Here is a 21,232-nt window from a genome sequence, read left to right as displayed (position 1 = left end):
AACCCAAAAATATATGGGCCATGCTGCCTTTCTGCTGCTTGGCATCCAGCAGGAACCCAGCACGCTTTCTTCCGCATGCTTTCATCAAGCGATATCCACCACAGCAACAACGATCAATACGAGAACCCTTTCGCGTCTGCGGCCGAGAGCGACCCTTTTGCATCCAGCGCAGCATACATCGAACCAGACCTTGACCTTTCCGGCCAGTCGACGTCTCGTCCAACAACAACGACGCAGCCCGAAGAAAATCCGTTCGCCAAACAGACAATCAGCGGAAGCATAGGAAGCAGCAACCATGCATCGCGCTCGGCGGCAAATGCACAGCAGTCGTCGTCTTTCTCGTATGAATATACGGGCGAAGACACGCTTGATGAACCTGTTTCAATAACCATTGTAATGTTGCCAGGAGCCAATTGCGCGTTTGTTGTTATTCAACACATGAAACTCACAACCGCATATACTAGTTGCGAGACCTGAAACAAGTAGCTAGAAAGCTTCAGCAAGTATTGCATCCAAAAGGAGACCGCAACGTCTTGAGAGACTGTAAGTTGCTGTTTTATCTTTCACGTATCACTGGAAAAGCGGTTAACAAGACGTAATAGGGGACCTGTGGGGCCCTCTCATCTTATGCTTATCGCTTTCAATGTGAGTGTCTCTGGTGTCGTGATTTGCTCGTGGAAAAACAATTCTTAACTCTGGCACGTAGAATTTTGAGCGGCAGTGCACCTGGCGACCAAGCTGTATCGATCTTTACAGGTGTTTTCGTCATTGTATGGATTGGTGCTGCTATTGTCACTCTGAATGCCAAGCTGCTTGGCGGTGCAGTGTATGTTTGAAATAATGATCTACTCACTCAGGTTACAGTCCCTAACTATTAAGAACGCAGATCATTTTTCCAATCTATTTGCGTTATTGGATATTGTCTATTCCCTCTCGTCGCATCCGCCGTCGTCGCCATCTTTGTAGACCTCATTTGGGTCAGACTTCCAGTTGCGGTAGTGACATTTGTGTGGTCTACATATGGTGAGTCATTGCTTTGGATTGTTAGCGTCGCATCCAGCAGCAGCAATTCTCACTCGTGATGGAAACTTTAGCTTCGCTGGGATTTTTGTCTGATTCAGAAGCACATTTGCGAAACAGACGAGCACTAGCAGTAAGTTGATTTTGGCTCAAGTCTACAGAGCATCATGTAACTCAAAAAAATATGTATCCTAGGTATATCCCCTCGGTCTTTTCTACTTTGCTATCTCTTGGCTGGTCCTGGTTTCATAGACGTTGAAATCCCAACAATGAAACAGAAGAAGATTACATTATCGTCTCTACTGCAACAGTGAATTATTTTTATGGAAATTAAGAAATGCGAGGGGGTAACATGGTGGACGGAAGTTTCTGAGGCAGCTGCCCGCCGTTCTGTACAGCCTTGATCAAATGCATGGCGATAGAGAATTGATCGATATCCATGTATCCGTCACCGTCGAGATCGGCTAAACGCCAGATGTGTGCCAGGGTATCGTTCGGCAACCCGCTCTCCATAAGGACCGGCTTGATGGCGGCGCCGCTCACTTTACCTTCGCGTGGATGCAGTTCGTGGAACATTGCAGTGTATGAAGATCTGTCGACAGATGAAAAATGCCAGTAAGATGGCGGAAGCTCGCCCGGTGCAGGAGGCTGGCTGAAATCATCGAATGGATTGCGCTTGGATTGTTCAAGTTCAGGATTCGATGTTGGGAAGGATGACATGAGCTGCGGTAAATCCACCGAAAGTGCTTCGTCTGCTCGCTCCAGCAAGTCCTTTTTGAGAGACTTGAATTTATCCATATCATAGAATTCCAAATTTTGTCTAAACTTTGCAGGGTTTGGAAAGTCGCCAGGTGGAAGATGGTATTTCTGCTGGATTTTCATGAATTCCTGCTCCAAATTGTTGCGGAGCGCTTCTTGCTTCTTCTTTTTGCCGAATGTGGGCATCTCCTTCTTCAGATGGCTGACAATAAGAGCATGTATCTAAAGTAAATAAACTCGTAAGGAATTGATCTTAGTATTCAAACCGAATTTTTGGCTTACCCTAGCAAGTCGTGCTCGTTTAACGATTTCATTGATTTTACGGATAGCAGAGTTTCGTCTAAGTTCCTTGAGATCCCGCAGCAAATCTTTTGACTCTGCCTCTATGAGTTCTCTGCAGTCTTCAAAGCAATTGAGTGGTTTTTCGGTCCAGAAGGAGCTCAAATAAACACGGACGACTTCAGGTGTCTGTACGACTTTGCCGAGAGACCACATCAAGGCACCGTATACACGCATAAGCTGCTGCTCGCTGACCATATCGCTCTTGTTGAGTACCACACGCACTTTCTCTTCCTGTCCACGCAAGCAATGGATGGCGTTCTTGAATTCGTTGGATATATCAAGTTTGTGCGAATCGAAAAATAAGAGGATTAGATCGGCTCGCTGGGCAAACCATTCAATGACGGCTGTAAAGTCGTATCCTCGTTCGATGCGCTGCTTGTCACCGGCGAGAATGCCAGGGGTATCCACAATGGACATGTTCTCCAGCACTGGCGACGGCGTTTGCGATACCTTTTTTAATTTGTTAGTTAATCGAATATGCTTGATCGTCCTAACCCCCGTTGCTGTTGAGCATTTGTTGTACCTGGAATCTCGATAGGAATGCCTGACCGAATCGATTGAGACCTCGAAAAGGCAGGTCTTGGTTAACAGCTGCCGCGTTGCCTGGTATAATGCGGTCTTCGGTTCCATTCATAACGGCCACAAACCGATCCGTCGTTGGTTCCACACCAATGTGCTCGCCAGGATAGGCCTTGTCCAAAAGGTATCGAATAAACGTCGTTTTACCCTGCAGAAAGAGTTTACGGACTTAAGGACAAAATCAATAATATTCTCGTTATTATGCTTACGGTTGAGTACTGTCCGATCAAAAGTACGATAGGTTTGGCCTCGATATCGGAGTCGGTCAATGGAGTCGAGTGGAAACCTTCATTTCTCGGATGAGCGTGTGTAATCGCTCATTTCGGTACATCGTGTTTCCTGCTACCTTCGAAATTGTATGTCTCCTCCAGAGGACGAATCTTTGCATTGTATACGCGCTTGACTCCTTCAATAATTTGCGTATACTCGTCATCAGTCCAACCGTTATCACTGCCAACTGGCGACGGCCTTTTGCCGTTCACTTTTCGAAAAGACATCAAGAAAGGAAACCAGGCTGGGGGTTGCACAGACTTCAAACTGCAGCAGCACCAAACATAAAATTGTGAGTATAATAGAAATTCTATCTATAGAGACGGGTCAAGTCTAGCAGCCTGAATAGCAACATTCTATTCAGGTACATCCAACCTAAGCAACTCTAGACAGAAACACTTGGCAGTGTTGTGACCATCGCACATTGTGGCTCGACCATCGATCTAACGAGAAGACCAATAAATGATAGATCAATGACATCCATGCGAATCCTTAGTGTTTTTGATGGCATGGGGAGCATATATGTTTGGTCTTTTTGAACAACAGATGATATCATGAATAACAGACGCAAAATAGACTTCACGAGGCGGTTTGATTTATCAAATTCCCTTAAACATACACATATTATACAGCCAAAAGCACATGCGAACCTTAAATCTCAAATATATCCAAACGGATATAACCGAATTTTATTGGCTGTGTTAACGGTACATACATTCACACAACAACTCCCGCTTGTCAACATTCCCGCAGCACCCCTGCCCGTAAAAATTTTTCTTCATTTTCTTTTTGATTGTCGGCGTCACGCAACTAGTGTGTAAGGTTGCGGACACCTGTGGTCCCTATGATGGCAAGCCAGCGCATAGGAGACCGGGCGGAAAAAATAAGAGTAACAACATGAGGAACTATGTTCCTCGTTATAGTTGTTAAACTATAAAGAACAGATACTACACTTGATCTTAGCCAAAAGGCCTGAGAGGATAAGGAAAACCCGAGGTCCATAGGATGCGCTCCCTTTTATACCTTCGTGCGGAGTCTGTTTCGAACGTAAGAGTCATCTCACCCATATCCAATCGGATTCCATGGAATGCGCAAGTCCGCAACAAGTCCGCAAACTTGGTCCGCTGCAGCCTCCTTCAGTGCCCTCTTTCACGATTGCATCGGGTGATTGCATTCACTGTGCTCATCTGCTTCATCTGGCCATGTAGTTACCTTCAATGGCCTGTTAATAACGCTGTATATGAATTAGAAGAATTTTGGTCGCTCATCTCCGTGGATCAGGACCTCACCCGGAATGCGGATGAACTACAAGATTACTATCATTGCCTGTAAGGTAGGATCAAGTTTAAATAGACTCAACTGGATTCCGGAGCTTGTCAAGCGATCTTGGTTTACTTCAAGATATCTTTGTGAATTTGATAAAGCATACTCCCATCTGATTCTATCAATAAATCTCTGCTGTTTGCGTGTATCTGGAAAGCATGGACTGGCTTATGATACGACACAGAGTACGACTAGGATCATTGTCACATCTCGTGCCCGTTTTTTATTGTCTCGCTACATATTGAGCGTCTTTGGTCAGTTTCATCTTTTACAATACCATGAAATGGAACGAGGGAATGTGTGATCGTCCATTCTCAAAAATTCCCCGTTTCTCTTTTTCTCAATTCTCTCTTTTCTAAATGGCAGACTGGACGCAGCTGGATGATCTAGTCCAAGTATCTTACTCGGTGACTGAAGCTGTCATTGTTTATTCGCGCTACACAGATCAAGCCTGGTGGCTGCATGTTTTTCGCGAATCAGAGGCTTACGCAGTTGTGTTTGAAGGCACAGCAGGGATGGAAAAGATCATGGTAAGGTTAGAAGTGAGGTTTCACAGCGACGTCTGTAACTGAAGGAGTAACAGCAAAAACGCCAACCTTTAGCAAGCAATGCATCGTCGTTCATAGAGTGGTTTGTATCGAGTATGATTCAAGGATTTTTGTATGTGACCTTCAAAAGGGACAAGTGCAAGGTATATATGAATAATTATATGTTTCATTATTCCCCCTTCCCTTACACGAAGTAACAATCAGCGACCATCCTGCTGACGCGTACAATTGCAGTTATCAGTCGGACAAGAATTAAGCCTAGAATTGGACGTATCCGAGGGTTCAGCAGCTATCCTTTGGCAACTTGTAGTCAAAGTGGGTTATTGTTCTTTCAACAATGCAATGAATGATTTGATGCTTATTGCCACCGCTGCTAGATGGCTTTGCATATTCAAAAAAGGGATGGATGCCGTGTAAAGCAACAGCAAACCGCGTCGTCATCAGGTCATCCCAACATGCATGAAGTACATTTTCGATACATAATAGGACTATGCTGACATTTGAATGAACAGACAAAATCGACGAAGAAAAGAAAAGATTGAGAGAATTGGAGGTAAATCAGCAGCTCAGGAGACTCTGCAAGGGACATTATTCTGACTATCATCCGCAGCGTGAAAACGAACGCTTGGCATCCATGGTTACTCAAACATCGACGCGTACGTAAACACATATGCAGACGTATCTTATTGTTTCAGGTGCTAACAAAAGGAGACGGGGGCGGGTTAGTTGCCTCTGCATCTATGCCTCCTAGTACTGTTCCCTCCTCTTCTTCCCAGCCTGACGAAACCGAGCCTCCTCCTCCATTGTCGCCCAGCACTTCTGGTGGCCGGACTGCTGCTGCTGTCACTGTAACCCCGACCCTAAGCGCCGTCCGGCGTAAACGGAAAGGCATGAGTCTCATCAACCCGAGGGCAAAAAGGTAAACCGTTATCAAATAGCTACATATCAGCAATTTCCTAAACAGCAAATAATCACAGGCTCGAGAAGGAAGATCTGGAGTTCGAGGATATCGATAACGAAAGCAACGCAAGCGATGAAAAATGAGATAAAAGAGTCAGTTGTATTCTTCTTCAAGAAAATAGAGAAAATAGAAATCGTCGCACAGCACACAAAAGAATGCTGTGTCGGAAATGATGGTGGTAACAGGAGGATAAACGGGTGCTACACAACGCCCTTCTTCTTCATCTTCTCTTGTCATTACTGCTAGTACTTGAGAATGATATAGAAAGCGTGGATAATTCCAGGAATCCATCCAAGACACGTCAGTAAAATATTGATCAAAAGATCGCTGTTGCAACCTGAAAGGAGTGGTTAGTCTCACTAACGTAAGCTCTTCTTTGACAACGAACCCTTTTCAGCAAACACGCCAAGCGGAGGAAGAATAATTGCTGCCAAAATGTTATTAGTCTATGGAGTGATGTATGGATGGCAGCAGTAAACGCATACCTAGAATGAACTTGCAGATATCAGATGCTGTCAAGGCCATGGCGAGAAATCAAGGTTTGTTGGTTGAAAGCAAAAGAAAAAGGCAAACTGGAAACAGAGGGGGGGCTTGCTTTTAATGCGTCGGACCCATCCATCGTTTCACACAACAGACGTCATTCAAACGGCAGCTTGTTTTGTGCCTGTCTCATCTCGTCGATCAACATTTAGTCACTTTTTTTCTTTTGGATAGAACACATTTTGCTTCATTATCTACAATCATTTGATCTCTGATCTTTGCATGTTCGAAAATCCATACCAAAGAAATTATTCCTTCCTACACTTAATCGCGGCTTTTTGCGTACACATGCGTGGACAGCATCTTAAAACTGATAGGCTAATCACAACAGCGTACAAAAAAGAAAGCTTTTGTATCATGCGAGGATAAAATAAAATGGGGCGATAAAAGGCGTATATATGTTGGATCGTTTAAACAGTCAATTCACTGGGGTTTCTAACATAGTATTCTACACGTTCAAGGAAAGCGGCTGCCTTTGGATCGTTCAAGATCTTTCCGGGTTTGTCATCCTTGAGCTTCAATTCTACTTGGTGGCGAGCTTGGCGGGGAAGCTCACCAAAGTTGATGCGGGCATCTTTCGTAGTGAGTTTGATGCTCTGTGCTGCCTGTGCCGGCTCCTCGCCACCAAGGTAACCAATCAGATCAACCATCTCCTCATCAGCAGATTTCGAGGGTGCGCTGGAGGCGACAGGCTTGCTAGCGCTGACTACAAGCTCGTAGGGTTTCGCTGCTTCGTACGAATCGGTGATAAAATCGTAGGTGGGTGGGGCAAGATGGAAAATCCTAGATGAAACGCGACAGATTAATACCGTAACTAAATACATTGCAACGGCGCTGCTGCTTACTTGAAAGAGCCACCCTTGTAGCTCTCAGAGAGGGAAGCCGCATCGGTTGCGAACTTGATGGGGCTCGATGATGGCGACGATGCTGCCGGAGATGGCTTTGTGACATCCTGCAACGCGCGAGTGGCAGCCTTGGCGATGAAATCATTTACGCTGACGTTTGTAGAGTGTTGGTCTGAGCATGCAATTCCGAACGTTAGATATGTCGAACTTCACTCATGGCTGCTATTCTGGAATTACCATTGAGAGCTCGTCGTAAAGTAAAGAGATCATCGACGACAACTGTTTTGCTGATAAAGTTGGGAAGCGCTGGCTTTTCCTTTGCAGGCTCTTTTTCAGCAGCAGGCTATATCCGAGAAAATTATAGGTCAGATAATTCGCTTCTGAATATACCCGATGAGAGTATGCTATATGTACCTTGGCAAATACAATCTGGTCGCGTGGAGGTGCTGCCGAAGTACGCATAGGTGGAGCGGGTTTGTACGGGATGAAGCCCAAGTGAGCGAGCACGTCTCCCTTCAAAATACGGCCTCCTGGGCCTGACGCCTTGATCGCTCCAACATCCTTAATGTGGTGACGCAACACAAGGTTCAAAACAGCCGGGGACAATGGCTTCTTTAATTTACTGGTGTCAATGTCGTGGTGATCCATGGGCACTGTTGGGGTAGGAGCAGATTTGGCTGGGGAAGATGCTTCTTGCTTGGGAGCTATGCAGAGAGTCCGTCAAGATGTTCGTTCATTATCCAAAATCTATATTTATTCTCGTACCTTCTTGTGTCTTTGCAGGTTCGGCAGCCGCTGGCTCATCAGCAGGGATCTCCACATTGGAGATATCATCACCTTCTTCTGCCAACAATGCGATCGGAGTGTTGACAGGCGCCTTTTCGCCATCTTGAAGCTACTCACATTGTAAGCAACACATCGAAAATACAGCTAATTTTCTTCATCTCATACTTACAAGAATTCGTGCGAGGACACCATCGTCCTGGGCTTCAACGTCAATTTGAGCCTTGTCTGTCTCCAGTTCCAAAAGTACGTCGCCCGCCGAAAAGCTCTCGCCTGTATATATATCCCCAACAAAATTACTTTTTAGTTATCCGAGACGTTTCCAAACCGTGCACAGTAATACGCACCTTCCTTAACCTTCCATTTGTGAATAGTACCCTCTGTCATGGTAGGGCTCATGGCCGGAAGGTTGAACTTTGAAATGGCGGCCGAGACCTTTGACGTGTGGAAGCCATGGAAGCCTAAATTGGGTGGTTGAGTGCGTTACCACGAAGCATTGCGCGCCGCATTGCTATACATACGAGTCGCTAGTGGCCGTTTGTTGGCAAAGCGCACAAACTTTTGCATCAGGTATTTCTCGGAGCGTACAAATGGGAAAAGACGGGAGTTCTCGTGGACCCATTTTCTTGAATTCGGGCTGTGACGGGCTTCTGCTGAAATCTCGCCGGCGAGCGATGCCATCATCCTTTTTTCGAATCATGCAGGTGAACAACCTTCAAAATAATGTATCCTACAATGTGACACGGAATCGTACTTGAAACTCGTTCCCTCAATGAGATTTTGGTTTTTGTATTAAATATCAAGGTTTATTTACTCTCCTTTTGAGTATTTTTGTTTACTTTCAATTCCACAATGGCGTCACATTCGCCTATTTCAGCCGGCCCTTTCCAGAATCAGATATCTACTACAATGCTATTTACTTTTGCTATAACTGCCTGCTGCCTCGTTAAGATAGTCAACTACAGTGTGGCAAACATATCTTCTCATAAGAAGGAGATTCAAGATTCGTGTATCACATAAGTAGGGTCGAGGCTCTTTTTGGAGATTCCTATATACGAGTCTCCAAAACCACGTCTTCCATGCAATCTTCTCCATCGCTGTAACTTTCCACTTTGGACACACAAATGCAGTCAGTGCTCGGACACATGCATAAATCATGCATGATGGAAGCTGCTGCGTGATAAGTAATTTGTATATATTATCAAAGTAAGAGTGGAATATGTACTATGCTTGGGAGATGTACCAATATCATTTGACTATTGATCTTCTCCCAGCGGAGAAGGAACCCACGGTCTGAGCGCATCATTGTTCTCCTTTTTTTCTTTCTTCTCGCGAACTACTGTCAACAATACATAGCAGCAACGGTCGATCACAACGCTGGGAGCAAAACCATCCTTCGATACTAACGCCGTTTCCTTCCGCTTCATACGAAGAGCATTGGAATGGCACGAAAGTTCATGAATATCTTGATTGTTGACGCTACTTACAAGATACTGAAGAACTCAATACCTTACATCAACATGGTATCTATCGGTGACGTCGGCATCAAGGCTTCTAATAGCGTTGCAGTCGCTGGCGCTTAAATATGGACGAAGCGATCGACACGTATGACAATGCAGCTGCAGGACCAAGGCATACGACATGGCAGGTCAGACGATGTCGAGACGCTTTTGACCGAGGTTTCTGGTGCATACAACGAAAGCGATAATACCAAGGCCGACTTCGACCACCGTAAAACGATGCTCGGTTTATCAGCAACATTGCTTACGCTCGGTGGTGGTATCAATTCGCCAGTTTTGACAGCTTCAAAAAGGTCAAGTAAACGGGGGACTTGCGTGTATCAAGCTGCTCACTTGCGACAGGAAACGCTTTGCGACACTGGTCAATGTCAACGCCCGTCAGATATATATAAAAGAACAAAGAACAAAGAGACAGCATACCGGTAGTCATTGAACAGAAAAACACGGGACTTGTACAGTTTGTTACGTTCTTCTTGAGTTCTCGGTAAAAAGCTCAGTGATGATCACATTAGCATAATAACCTCCTAATATATACATATTACAGCTCGCTGGCCCCGAGACGCTAAGGATGCTCATGGAGTTATCGACAGAGCAAAAGCAGCAGGACAGTACCACGTGCTTCGACCCTCAACAATCGTTATCAGATCCTTTCCTTGCCGTCACACTCTCCGTTCTGCAATCCTATTGAAGAATTTTGGGCCAAGCTTAAGGACACGTTAACATGGACCGCTAAATCAGTTCAGGGCTGAGTGGGCGTAGTTTGCGTGCATCTGAGCAGATCACTCGCGAAAACTGCCAAGGCTGGATTCAATACCTTGCAGTTGCAAAGCTGGCTGGTCACAACGGTCACACACCTTATGTGGTGCCTTGTTTGTTATGTAAAAGGTACACACTCGATGCAACGTATGACATTTCCGCGCCGGGCCAGGAGAGAAGAAGGAGCCAGAGTATTGTCCTGTCTGAAACCATTAAGGTAGGATCTGAGAAATCAGATATGCCAAAGATGTATACTGAGATGTTTGATGCAGCCCTGAGTAGAATGGTGTCATTTGGTGCGGGAAGAGCGTTCGCCTCCCACAAGACCTGTACAGCCCTCTGAACAGAGTACAAGGCATACACATCAAGGCGATCGGCTCCTGCCTTCAAGAAAGTATAGCGGCTGTCGCTCGTCGCAAGAGGTTTCTACGGAGCTGCGGCCATGACATCCTCCATCTCTCAGGCGAGCATGCAAACTACAGAGGCGGGATAGAGAGATTTACCAAATAGAAATGAAGTCGAAAAGGGTTTTCCAAGGTCTTGGCTACAATATCGACCAGAAACCCTGCGTTATTGCTTGCGCTTGCAACCACCAAGTTCAGGTGTTCAATCAGTACCTGACGCAGACGTGGGCGTGGATATGGACACGGAGGTGGTGGCAACAATGAGGTAAGTTTCGCTGTCTGGAGATACTAAAGCGTTCAAGGGGCCAAAGCAATTAATTGATCATACGTACTATTTTGAATGACCGGATGGGGCTCGATGCCATCGTCCCAGCATCCAGAACAGCAAGAGCTGCCAGAGGAGGATCTCGATGATTCCCTCGGAAGGATGGAACTAGAAGTGTAATTTTTTTCGGACCGCTACTGTATCTGAAATCATTATTATCAAGACATGGCATCAAACTTGGATATGTAAAATACGAAGAAATCTTGCAGCATGTTCTCGGCATTCGTTATATGACCGAAGTGAACAAACGTGGACTCGTAATCTGTGTATCAACGTATCCTATGAAAGCGTCAATTGCTATTACAAACGCAAAGTATGTTTTCCAGCACTTTCTTCGTGTATTTGAATAGTGTGATATTGAGCTTATGCTCAAAACCGCACGTCAAGACGTAGCAAACTGCTCAGTTATTGTGATACTATTGTTGCTTCATGCGTGTATCGATAGTTGGCAGGCTAATCATAGTATGTGAACCAAGAGATGACCATCTAAAGAATATTTCCAGCACGAGATACTCAACTGCCTTTTGCAATGTCCCAGATCCCGTGAGCCTGATGTACCCAAAGTTGAGCAATATCTGGGAAACATGTATTTTTATTGGTGCCGTCCTATACTTTTGCGACCAGCAATTAAAAACCTCGTACTAAGAGATGCAAGAATAAAGCATTCACAAGTTGCAGAGACTCGTGGAGAGGAGATACCTCCGCGAGTACTTTGCAGCTGAAAAATATCGATAGACCAGCGCCGCCGCTGCTGCGAAGAAGGACCGATTGCATTAATATTGTGTGCATGTGCAAATGCTATTGTTACGGACGCAGAAGAATTCGACTGTGCCACGAAGCACAAAGCTCCCATTTAGGCAAAATCCTTAGCCGCTGTTCGTAAAATATCCGAATTTGGATATCCTAACTTTCTGTTTGAGACAACCACGGCAACGTATGCAGAAATTTAAGGAGAGGCTGCATCTGGTTGGGTAGATCGTCGCACTTTAACGGAAACGCACATGAGCGTTTTCCCGCGATCTGCTATCGATTACATCGCGTACGTTGCTTGTCTGATGACGGATGCCATGTTTGCATTGTCTAATCTGTACGTAGTAGCTTTGTAATCTTGAAAAGGCGATTGAAGGTCTCTAGATCTGAGTTTTGCGTGTGCTTTTCAAATCGTTTGAAAATGCCAGATATTATATACATAAACTTGATCTATGCAATTGTGCATCTACCGGTGTACTGGTCCGTAGTATACATGCATGTTCCATCCCGGATTTGCATTATGCTTTCGGTGGTCTACAACCTGTTGGCAAAGGCGCATAGAACTGTAAAGAACTCACTTTGCCATACACCTGAAAACATGTAAAGCTAACCTGCTGGCCGCAGACACGCACGATGGTAATCACTGCATATATTAACGGCACAGCCTGACCGCAATTCGTGAGAGCTGTCTTTTCTGACATCACAATCCAGGGAACGCTATTCTGTCTGTTTAGATTTAGATGCCGGCATTTTGATGTTAAAGTAACGGGTTGACTGGGCTGCAGGAGGCGTTGCCAGGATGCCCAGCTCATGTATCCAACAGGAAGTGAAAATGGAAAATAGAAAACAAATGTTCTCAATTTGGGGCTAATGCGCGTGGTGGCACTGCCACCACCATTCATCTTGCGCGGTCTTCTCACACACACGAGAGCGCGCCGCGTTCAGCAATTGGAAATAGCACATCCGATTCAGTTTTGGGCAATTGTTTGTTTTGCTTGCCGTATGCTCTTGGCGCATTGATACTTGGCGTTGCCGGGCTGGCGACGACGGGTAAACCCACACGATGCTCCAATGTGGCGTTGTCTGTCGCGGAACTATTAGGTTTGCCTGGTTTTACCCGGAACTCGCGCAAAAAAGTTGCCTATTTTAACAACGTTGCACAATGCACAAAAACTTCAATTTTGAACAAAAGAGTGGTACTTTGACTTTATCGAGAACTATTAATAAGTTTTTCTTCTTTCGTCATGGAATAATTCCTGCATTTCCAAGCAGTGCGGACAAATATTTTCGTATGGCGGTAATGCCACGAACAACAGAGCGAGAATTGGCTGCCATTGCAATTGTGAGAGAGCTTATCTTCAATGGTAGTCTGCATGCACAGTGGCACCTGCAACGTTGCCAAGCTTTAGCAAAGAGAAAGGTCAATTCCTGGAATTCACCTTGTATCACTGTCGCGCCGATGCGCAAGCCCTGTTCTATTTCCGTCAATACCGGACAAAAGGGCGACATTATGGTAGAAGTTGTAAAAGTTCGAGTCTGTTCCGCCCGATACCCCGCCGCAGTATAAAAAGTGGCAGGACCAACGCTGCGCCTTACATCTCTCGGCTTCCCACCTCCTTGCCTTTTTACACTTAAATACCGTCTCTCTCGCGTGCCCTAATACTTTCCTTTCTCCATGGCAACCATCACCAAGCTTTTCCTTCTCGCCACCGCGGCGCTCTCTGCCGTGAATGCCCAGCAGACTTTCCAATTCAAGGAGACCTACCCGCAGGCTGGATCCGTACCTACTCCTAAGCAGGAATGGATGGCCTTGCTCTCCAATGCAAACATCACTGATGCTCCTGTTGTGAAGAGCAGCGGCGAGAATGGTATGCAGCACGAAATAAAAAAATCATACTTTTTTGGTCAATTTGCCTTACCAATGCCCCGTTGTAGGTCCTCAGCAAAACGGCGAAGCTGATCCTTATTGCGATTGGACTTTTACCGGTTGCACACGCTCCACAGATATCACGACCTGCCCCAAGGGTCAGTGGGGTATCACTGTAAGTTAACATCGCAGCGACAACGACGACCGCTCACTTGGCCGATAACTCACTGCTAATTATATCTCATCCAACTACTAGTACGATGATGGCCCGACCCAATTTAGCCCTCAATTGTACGATTTCCTCGACCAAACCCAACAAAAGGCCACCTTCTTCTTGATTGGCGGTCAAGTTGTCCAATTCCCTGAGCACACCAAACGTATCTTTGACTCTGGTCACGAACTCGCCATGCACACCTGGTATGAAGTGATCCTTCTTGAAATTTATGTATACAGTTTGCTGACCGCGTTTTCCAATAAGGTCCCACTCTTACTTGACTACTCAGACTAACGAACAAATCGTTGCCGAACTCAAATGGACCGAACTTGCCATCAAGGAAGTTACTGGCGTCTCTCCCCGCTTTTTCCGCCCTGTAAGTCGTTAAGACATCTCGATCACACTCGTGCTAAGGTTTTAATTTGTACAGCCCTACGGTGATATTGATGACCGTGTTCGCAGCATTGCTGCCGCCCTCGGTTTCACTCGTGAGTTTCGCATGTCTAAATCATAACAAGACATGAAGCTAAACTGCAAATGTTATAGCTGTTATCTGGGATCACGACACTGATGACTGGCGTATGGATGAAATCAAGGGCTTCAAGCCTGAATGGATTGATAACAATGCCACCGAGTGGGCTTCTGCCAACAACACCGGAGGTGGTATTTCCCTCGAGCACGACTTGTACCAGAGCACCGTCGATGCCGCCAAGCGCGTCTTGCCTATCCTTCAGGTACTTTCTGCAACATGTAATTCTCCAACTATTTATGCTGATCAAATGTTCCGCCTGGATCCAATAGAAAGCATACAAGGTTGTAACCGTTGGTCAATGCACTGGCCAAGCTTCCTACAAGGAAGGCAATGCCAACACCACTGCCGTCCCCACCACCGCTGCTGCCTCCTCCGCAGCTCCCAGCGTTGCTGCCTCTTCAACTGGCGTTGCTCCTAACGGCCCCAGCTCTGGCAACAACAATGCTCAACAGTCTTCTGGTGCTGACGCTGAGCAGCAGGCTCAGCAGGACAGTGGTGCTGGACGCTACGCTGCAACCTCCGCCGTCGCCTTGTCCCTTGCTGCAGGCATCTCTTACATGCTTGCTTAATCTATTAATTATCCAGAACCATTTTTTTGTACTGAGTAGTATAAGTAAACAATTCCTGTATTAAGGTCGATAGATTGACAAAAACATTCCGTAAATTGTGTAATGAATCGTAACACTGCCATAGCAACGAACACGCTGACCCAGGCAAGAAGAATTTTTTGCCCTTTTTCCTTCCTTTTTTATATTTTGTATTAAGCAGCGATCTCAAATGCCCATTAGCCAGGATCTTGCAGATTGTCTGGCCAAGATCAGCATTCAGCAGTACAAGAAACTGCCGAAAACGGGCAAGCCAACAGTCCAGGGCGACAAAGTGGAGTGGACTGTACTGGCGTGCATACTTCAAGTCACACAGCAATCTACGGAGCAGGAACCATCCATAAAGGTCGTTTCGCTAGGGTAGGGGAGAAATTCAGCTGGTGGGAAGAAAAACTTTCGCAGATTATTGACGGTGTGAGAAATAAAGGACGGGTCTAAAATGCCTGCCGTATTCCAAGCTCTGCGTATCAGGCCAGCTTGTTCACGATTGCCACGCCGAGGTCGTCGCGCGTCGTGGTTTCATACAGTACGTCGCATGGATGAATATTATCGTGATGATAAGTTAAAACGAAAAGCCAGGTACCTCCTGGAACAAGCAACTCTGAATGATCCGCAGGGACCATTGGAGAAATGCAACGAGCGATTCAAGGTTCGCAGTAATACAAGCTTCCACATGTATGTTAGCCAGTCTCCTTGTAAGTTCATCTTGCCCAGATTCCTGATGATATCCACATTAATTTCTTTTATTGAATCCTAGGTGGCGATGCATCCATGTCTGCCCTGGCAGAACTACAGACGCAAGAATCTTACGAGGCCTTTCACGCTGGCGCAAAGCGCAAGGCATTAACGCCTGAAATTGCAGAGTATATTGTCAGCAATACATACGCGAACAAGCGCCAAAAGGTATCCGAAAATGCTCTTCAGCGCGGTCGCTACAAATATGACCAGCTAGGCATTTTGCGCACCAAGCCAGGTTAGATTTCACAGCAGCATCTAGTTAACTTTTTCTAACCAAATCGGTTGCCTTTGTCTAGGCCGTCTTGATTCGGAGCCGACGCTGTCCATGTCATGCAGGTAAAAAACTGTAGCTGCATGATCGTTTATGAAACTCGTGTTTCAAATCTATATTTTTCTCTCCTAGCGACAAGCTCGCTCGGTGGAATGTCCTGGGACTGCAGTCTGCGTTGCTGATGCATATCCTGGACGAACCTGTGTATCTGTCATCCGTTGTTGTTGGTGAAATGTACGATGCTGACTCAATGCAAAGAGCATTGTACGGACGTCTTGAGATTTTAAAAGGTGCAGGAGGAGGAGGGAGAGTATTCATATAAAGTACATATCCTGAAGAATTTTTTCTTTGTAGACCTGCCTGCACCTTATAAACTGTGCAAACCAGACATAAAAGGAACAAACGTAAAGTTTGAGAATTCCAAGCATAATTTGGAATCGTCTCAAGAGAAGAAGAAAACGCCTATTCCATGCGGCACGTGTAAGTTTGTGTGTGTCAAACGAGCATGGCTCCTTCCTTGCTCACTATTGTGTAGCCATTCTGTGGGTCACGGGTATGCCTAAGCCGCAGGTCATAGTACATGGCCGAAAGCAAGGGGCACCAAAGAACAAGCCGACAGATGCAAAGACGAGGTAACATACAATAACTGCGAGTTCCTTATGCACGTATTGATCCAAGAGGGCAACAAAAAATAATTAGGGCTTCAATATGTAAATTGGCACTTTTTGAGAAGTTTAAAGCTGTGGCCAAGTTCGTGCAAATAGACCGTGCTGGAATAAGATGGGACTGCATCTAAAAGCCAATTATTTTCATTCGCTAGATCACTGGGTTGTGAAAACACGACCGGGCGGACGACTTACAAGGAATGGAAAGAGGATGCAAAGACATATCAAGAAGCTAAGACGATGCTTTTAGACCATTGCTTTTCTACTTGGGTCCAAACACCGCCAGAATACGAGTCTTTTTCATGATGAAAGGAAAAAAAAACAAGGTTCAAATTACTATCAAGCTTTGAGGTTGTCTCCCGTGAATGGAAAAAATTTTGAAACCGTCAGGAGCCGGCCCATAATGATGCTTCAACAAACGTTCTATCCAAGTTTACCATCACATCACATCAATCAGTTCTCCCTTTTTTTATTTTCTAGGCAAATCAACCCCTGATGCAGTCACCTTTTTCCCTCCAAGCTTTTTCGTTTCTTTTCCCACATTCTTACTTCTCTTTCCCTTTTTTATTAATACATTGTCGCATAATGGATATACTGGATCTTGATGGCCAGACAGCGCCCGAATCAACACGTGGTCTATTTGATCCACCTCCAGAAAACACGGCAAGTATATCATTGTTATCGTTTTTGTATTCATATTACTTTCAAACAACCGACCCCTGAGCACCACTCCTGACCCGCTTCGTTCGTCTCTCTTATAGAAATGGACAAAGGACGTTAAGCGTCACTCTGCCATCGAGTTTGCAGCGCCGACGGCGGCGGATATGGAATATGAGCCTCCGCAACGCTGCCGATCGATGATGATGACCTCTCAAGGCAACAACAACGGCAACGGTGCTCGTGCGTCCATGCATCCTCGAAGTGCGCTGCACACCGTTTGCGAGGAAGAAGTGACGATGCCTCTGCACCGCAAGCATCGCTCTTCTGCCATTTTTAACAACTTTCCTATGGGCTCGTCGTCACCGTACAAGGAGCCAGCCGACGAGGATTATTCGTACTCTAGAGCTGACGCGTTGGCTGAGGCCGAAGCCAAGCTCACAGGAGCGTACCACCGACCTGCGTTAGAGCAGCAAAAGCACAATCGACGGCTCTCGGAACCCGGTACGCGAGCATACTATCGTCACTCTGAGGCCGAATTTGGACAAAGGCGCTCGCTCAACAACAAACGCACATCCTTGCAGTATGAAGAAAATACAAGACCAATGCATCTGAGCCTTGACCTCGGCAATCAACAAAACAGGCGCTCCTCCCGCAGTGATTGGAGAGCATGTAAGTAAAAACTGTTTATGCAGCTATCTGGAACTTGTCCTCAGCTTGAATTCAAAGCAACATCCTCCAATCACTCCTCATATGTCTGGGCCCCTTTCACACCTACACGCGTCAGCTTCCCGAGAGAGGATCCATCAGCCCCACCGCACCGTCGAGCGCTCTTCTTTGCGCATCTTCCATTTTCAGCTCTCGTTCCACGCCTCAAAGCTCGTCAGCTGGTTCACGGTATCCTTCGTGTAAACCGCCGGAACCGCTCCGACGCCTATGTATTCTGTGAGGAGTTAAATGCTGACATCTATATATGTGGGTCACGAGACCGAAATCGGGCTTTGGAGGGCGACGTGGTGGCTGTCAAACTTGTCGATGTTGATCGGATACTCCGCGAAAAACAGGAAAAGGAGTATGCCAAAGTTGCCCGCAATAATGGACAGCCCATTATTCGTAAACCGGATGAAGAAGATGAAAAGGAAATTATGTTTGGTGGCGAGGAAGACGTCGATAAGGTTCGGCCAAAATACTGCGGCGTTGTCGTGGCGATCATGGAACGGTCCCAGAGCCAGGCATTCTCTGGGCAAGTACACGCGGTGAACAGTTGTTTTTCTATCTTTTCACTAACACAACCACGTATATAGAACGCTCGGTCTCATGCGACCTAGCAACAAGCGCTCAAAGAAGGAAACAGAGTCGTCAAACGAAGATGGTGGAAAGGAATCTCCTCGCATTATCTGGTTCAAACCCACAGATAAACGCGTCCCATTGATTGCAATCCCTGTCGAGCAAGCACCGGAAGGTTTCTTGGAGAATAGCGAAGCATTCGAAAACAGATTGTTCTTGGTAACGTTTGGATGGAAAAGCAAGATGCATGTTATTCTAACGCAGCTCGTAGGGATCAATCAAACGCTGGCCTATCACCTCGTTGCACCCGTTTGGAGTGCTTGAGGACGAGCTGGGTCCTGCGCGCAACTTGGTTGTCCAATTCCGTGCCATACTGGTTGATAACAATTTCTCAATTGAACCGTTTGCAGACAGTGTGCTCCGGCAGCTACCACCCGTACCCTGGGTGCCTTCAAAGGAGGATCTGGCTTATCGTCAAGATTTCCGAGGAGCTCGTACATTTACAGTGGATGTGACAGGCGATGGAAGTAAGCGTGACTGTATATACCTTGTGTTTGTGTAAAACAAAAATTATTAACCTTACAGTAGATCTTGACAATGCTGTATCTATTGAGCAGATAAGCGACTGTCTGTACCAAGTGGGATTCCACGTGGCAGACGTCTCGGCATTTGTCAAACCGAACACACCTTTGGACAAGGAAGCAAAAGCTAGAGCTGTCGGCGTGTACCTCTATGAAACTTCGCCTCTGTGGCCCGATCAGCTTTTAAGACAATGCACTGATTTTGTGGCCGAGGCAGACAGGTAACATTTACTTTACAGTAAAACAAAGCAAGACACATGTCGCTGACCTATATCCTCCTAAGGTTGGCATTCTCGGTAGTGTGGAAAATGGACCAGAACGGTCAAGTCATGGATGTTTCGTTCGGAAAGAGCATTGTTCGGTAAGCCGTGTCCTTTAGGAATGGGAAAATATTCTAAATAACGCCTTTATTTTATTCTCAAGTTCTCAAGGCATCCTGTTGACTAGCCACTTGCAAGATATTCTGGATGGAAATGGCGTTCCAACGCATCTTGGCATTCAGGATAAACAAAAGCCAGATTGGGAAGATAGTGTCCATCTGCTATATTCGCTCGCGCAAAGCTTAAAGCAGGCGCGCGCGCGAAACGGCACCATGTTCTTGAGAAAGCCAATGCTCGACTTGGACATTGCAGACGATGGCAGACCGCAAACTGTATCAACCAAGCAACGCATGCCAGCTGACGATATTATGGATGAATTCAAGATATTAGCTAACTCAGGAGTTGCACAGAGAATCTCCAGTCATTTCCCAGAGCATGCACTCCTGCAATCACAGGCACCTCCCAATGAACGCAAGTTACGTGAACTTGCTGGTTACCTCCGTGGACTTGGATACACGATTGATCCGTCTACAGCTGGAACTTTACAGAAGACTATTGATGCGATTGAAAACGAAGCAGCCAAGACGGTCATCACCATCTTAGCCTTGAAGACCATGAGTCAGGCAAAATTCTACTGCACTGGAAAATTCGATATCAACAAGTACTATCACTATGGTCTCAATGCGCCTCTTTACACCGAATTCACTTCACCATCGCGTCGCTACAGTGACCTTATCGTACATCGTCAGTTAGAAGCAGCTCTTGCAGGAGGTACATTGAAAGAAAGAAACAAACGATGGTCATATAAGTTTACTGACATGTATGGGCTTAGAGCGACGTTTCTATCTTGAAAGCGAGATAGTTCAAAAGATAGCACGTCACTGCAACGTTAAAGTGCAGTCTGCAGAGCACGCGCGAGAGCAATCACAGCATCTTTTCTTATCTCGATACTTGGCTTTATCTGGCCAGACGGCGACCACGCACGAAGCAATCGTGGTAGGCGTGCAGGAGCAAGCGTTTGACGTGATCGTACCTGGACTCGACCTTGAGAGACGGATCCATATCATCAACCTGCCGGTGGATACCTCACATTACAACGAGAAAGATGGCGTGTTGCACCTATATTGGAAGAAGGGTGTAGCGACGGCAGATGCGATGGTTGAGCAGGCAGATTCGTTGCAAGCGGACGTAGATGATGAGGAAGAAGATGATCTGATCGTTGACGCGTCGCCGACAACATCCGCGCCTCCTTCCACAACAGGCGAGATAACGGATACCATAAAGCATTTATCGATCAAGTCCGTATCGTCCCCGCCGTCAGCGGATCAGTGTGTCTTGTCCAAAAAGTCGCGTCCAAGGTCCATGTCCCTACGCGCCATAGAAGGTGAAAATCCTTGGACGAGCCAGGAAGAGTGCACCATCCCAGATGAATGTCGCCAAGTTGTTCGACCTTTCGATTACATCCGTGTGGTGATCACTAGTGATCCGTTCAAAAGCCCTCCTTTGATTCGCGTGCTGGCCGCTAATCCATTCGTATGATAATTTTTTTTTGCTCTCTTAAGGTCATCAGATATCCGCAGCGGATCTGATAAAAGTGGGTGGAGAAAAAAAATACACCTGGACCTTGTTTTTCCTGGGTTTGAACAGATCTCAATCAGTGGACAGAAAGAAAAATAATAAAAGCCTTTTGTATGATTTCACCTTTCTAGGAAAATTTGCAGCAAGGGATGGTACTACGCGATCGTGGCTGAAGCAAGTACATCGAATAAA

At 46.1% G+C, this 21,232-nt stretch overlaps 10 protein-coding genes across 10 annotated transcripts; 7 read left to right on the top strand and 3 right to left on the bottom strand.

Moving 5' to 3' along the window:
- Window positions 1-75: 75 nt before the first annotated feature.
- Window positions 76-1,272, top strand: VTP01DRAFT_4567 (uncharacterized protein; the record flags this gene model as incomplete). The annotated part of the gene is made up of 7 exons (XM_069383262.1): window positions 76-393; window positions 465-543; window positions 603-645; window positions 707-826; window positions 887-1,023; window positions 1,095-1,153; window positions 1,216-1,272. 7 exons carry the CDS (start codon window positions 76-78, stop codon window positions 1,270-1,272), a joined length of 813 nt encoding a protein of 270 aa, XP_069243981.1.
- A 78-nt stretch (window positions 1,273-1,350) lies between these two features.
- VTP01DRAFT_4566 (uncharacterized protein) lies at window positions 1,351-3,197 on the bottom strand (the record flags this gene model as incomplete). Its single annotated transcript, XM_069383261.1, has 5 exons — window positions 1,351-2,001; window positions 2,062-2,571; window positions 2,645-2,848; window positions 2,910-2,986; window positions 3,047-3,197. The coding sequence occupies 5 exons, from the start codon at window positions 3,195-3,197 to the stop codon at window positions 1,351-1,353; spliced, it is 1,593 nt and encodes a 530-aa protein (XP_069243980.1).
- A 1,455-nt stretch (window positions 3,198-4,652) lies between these two features.
- On the top strand, window positions 4,653-5,885 carry VTP01DRAFT_4565 (uncharacterized protein; the record flags this gene model as incomplete). Its single annotated transcript, XM_069383260.1, has 8 exons — window positions 4,653-4,823; window positions 4,877-4,984; window positions 5,076-5,156; window positions 5,219-5,285; window positions 5,354-5,394; window positions 5,452-5,497; window positions 5,568-5,760; window positions 5,819-5,885. 8 exons carry the CDS (start codon window positions 4,653-4,655, stop codon window positions 5,883-5,885), a joined length of 774 nt encoding a protein of 257 aa, XP_069243979.1.
- Window positions 5,886-6,044: 159 nt separating this feature from the next.
- On the bottom strand, window positions 6,045-6,327 carry VTP01DRAFT_4564 (uncharacterized protein; the record flags this gene model as incomplete). Its single annotated transcript, XM_069383259.1, has 3 exons — window positions 6,045-6,139; window positions 6,191-6,229; window positions 6,288-6,327. 3 exons carry the CDS (start codon window positions 6,325-6,327, stop codon window positions 6,045-6,047), a joined length of 174 nt encoding a protein of 57 aa, XP_069243978.1.
- A 425-nt stretch (window positions 6,328-6,752) lies between these two features.
- Window positions 6,753-8,651, bottom strand: VTP01DRAFT_4563 (uncharacterized protein; the record flags this gene model as incomplete). Its single annotated transcript, XM_069383258.1, has 8 exons — window positions 6,753-7,125; window positions 7,188-7,359; window positions 7,425-7,530; window positions 7,602-7,891; window positions 7,953-8,082; window positions 8,143-8,243; window positions 8,318-8,431; window positions 8,492-8,651. The coding sequence occupies 8 exons, from the start codon at window positions 8,649-8,651 to the stop codon at window positions 6,753-6,755; spliced, it is 1,446 nt and encodes a 481-aa protein (XP_069243977.1).
- A 761-nt stretch (window positions 8,652-9,412) lies between these two features.
- VTP01DRAFT_4562 (uncharacterized protein) lies at window positions 9,413-10,178 on the top strand (the record flags this gene model as incomplete). Its single annotated transcript, XM_069383257.1, has 3 exons — window positions 9,413-9,532; window positions 9,590-9,851; window positions 10,081-10,178. 3 exons carry the CDS (start codon window positions 9,413-9,415, stop codon window positions 10,176-10,178), a joined length of 480 nt encoding a protein of 159 aa, XP_069243976.1.
- Window positions 10,179-10,990: 812 nt separating this feature from the next.
- On the top strand, window positions 10,991-11,325 carry VTP01DRAFT_4561 (uncharacterized protein; the record flags this gene model as incomplete). The annotated part of the gene is made up of 2 exons (XM_069383256.1): window positions 10,991-11,091; window positions 11,139-11,325. The coding sequence occupies 2 exons, from the start codon at window positions 10,991-10,993 to the stop codon at window positions 11,323-11,325; spliced, it is 288 nt and encodes a 95-aa protein (XP_069243975.1).
- Window positions 11,326-13,400: 2,075 nt separating this feature from the next.
- On the top strand, window positions 13,401-14,907 carry VTP01DRAFT_4560 (uncharacterized protein; the record flags this gene model as incomplete). The annotated part of the gene is made up of 7 exons (XM_069383255.1): window positions 13,401-13,593; window positions 13,661-13,767; window positions 13,849-14,009; window positions 14,071-14,182; window positions 14,237-14,294; window positions 14,353-14,540; window positions 14,608-14,907. The coding sequence occupies 7 exons, from the start codon at window positions 13,401-13,403 to the stop codon at window positions 14,905-14,907; spliced, it is 1,119 nt and encodes a 372-aa protein (XP_069243974.1).
- A 208-nt stretch (window positions 14,908-15,115) lies between these two features.
- VTP01DRAFT_4559 (uncharacterized protein) lies at window positions 15,116-16,923 on the top strand (the record flags this gene model as incomplete). Its single annotated transcript, XM_069383253.1, has 10 exons — window positions 15,116-15,303; window positions 15,371-15,469; window positions 15,523-15,638; window positions 15,701-15,916; window positions 15,978-16,017; window positions 16,085-16,242; window positions 16,307-16,432; window positions 16,488-16,584; window positions 16,652-16,702; window positions 16,773-16,923. The coding sequence occupies 10 exons, from the start codon at window positions 15,116-15,118 to the stop codon at window positions 16,921-16,923; spliced, it is 1,242 nt and encodes a 413-aa protein (XP_069243973.1).
- Window positions 16,924-17,202: 279 nt separating this feature from the next.
- VTP01DRAFT_4558 (uncharacterized protein) lies at window positions 17,203-21,001 on the top strand (the record flags this gene model as incomplete). Its single annotated transcript, XM_069383252.1, has 9 exons — window positions 17,203-17,280; window positions 17,379-17,946; window positions 18,004-18,517; window positions 18,579-18,780; window positions 18,833-19,088; window positions 19,150-19,363; window positions 19,426-19,503; window positions 19,566-20,233; window positions 20,295-21,001. 9 exons carry the CDS (start codon window positions 17,203-17,205, stop codon window positions 20,999-21,001), a joined length of 3,285 nt encoding a protein of 1,094 aa, XP_069243972.1.
- Window positions 21,002-21,232: the final 231 nt, after the last annotated feature.

This window comes from Rhizomucor pusillus, assembly GCF_041956525.1.
Source record: "Rhizomucor pusillus strain CBS 183.67 unplaced genomic scaffold VTP01scaffold_2, whole genome shotgun sequence".
Lineage (NCBI taxonomy): Eukaryota > Fungi > Mucoromycota > Mucoromycetes > Mucorales > Lichtheimiaceae > Rhizomucor > Rhizomucor pusillus.
The sequence above is the reverse complement of the archived record's forward strand: the minus strand, read 5'-3'. Positions and strand labels throughout refer to the sequence as shown.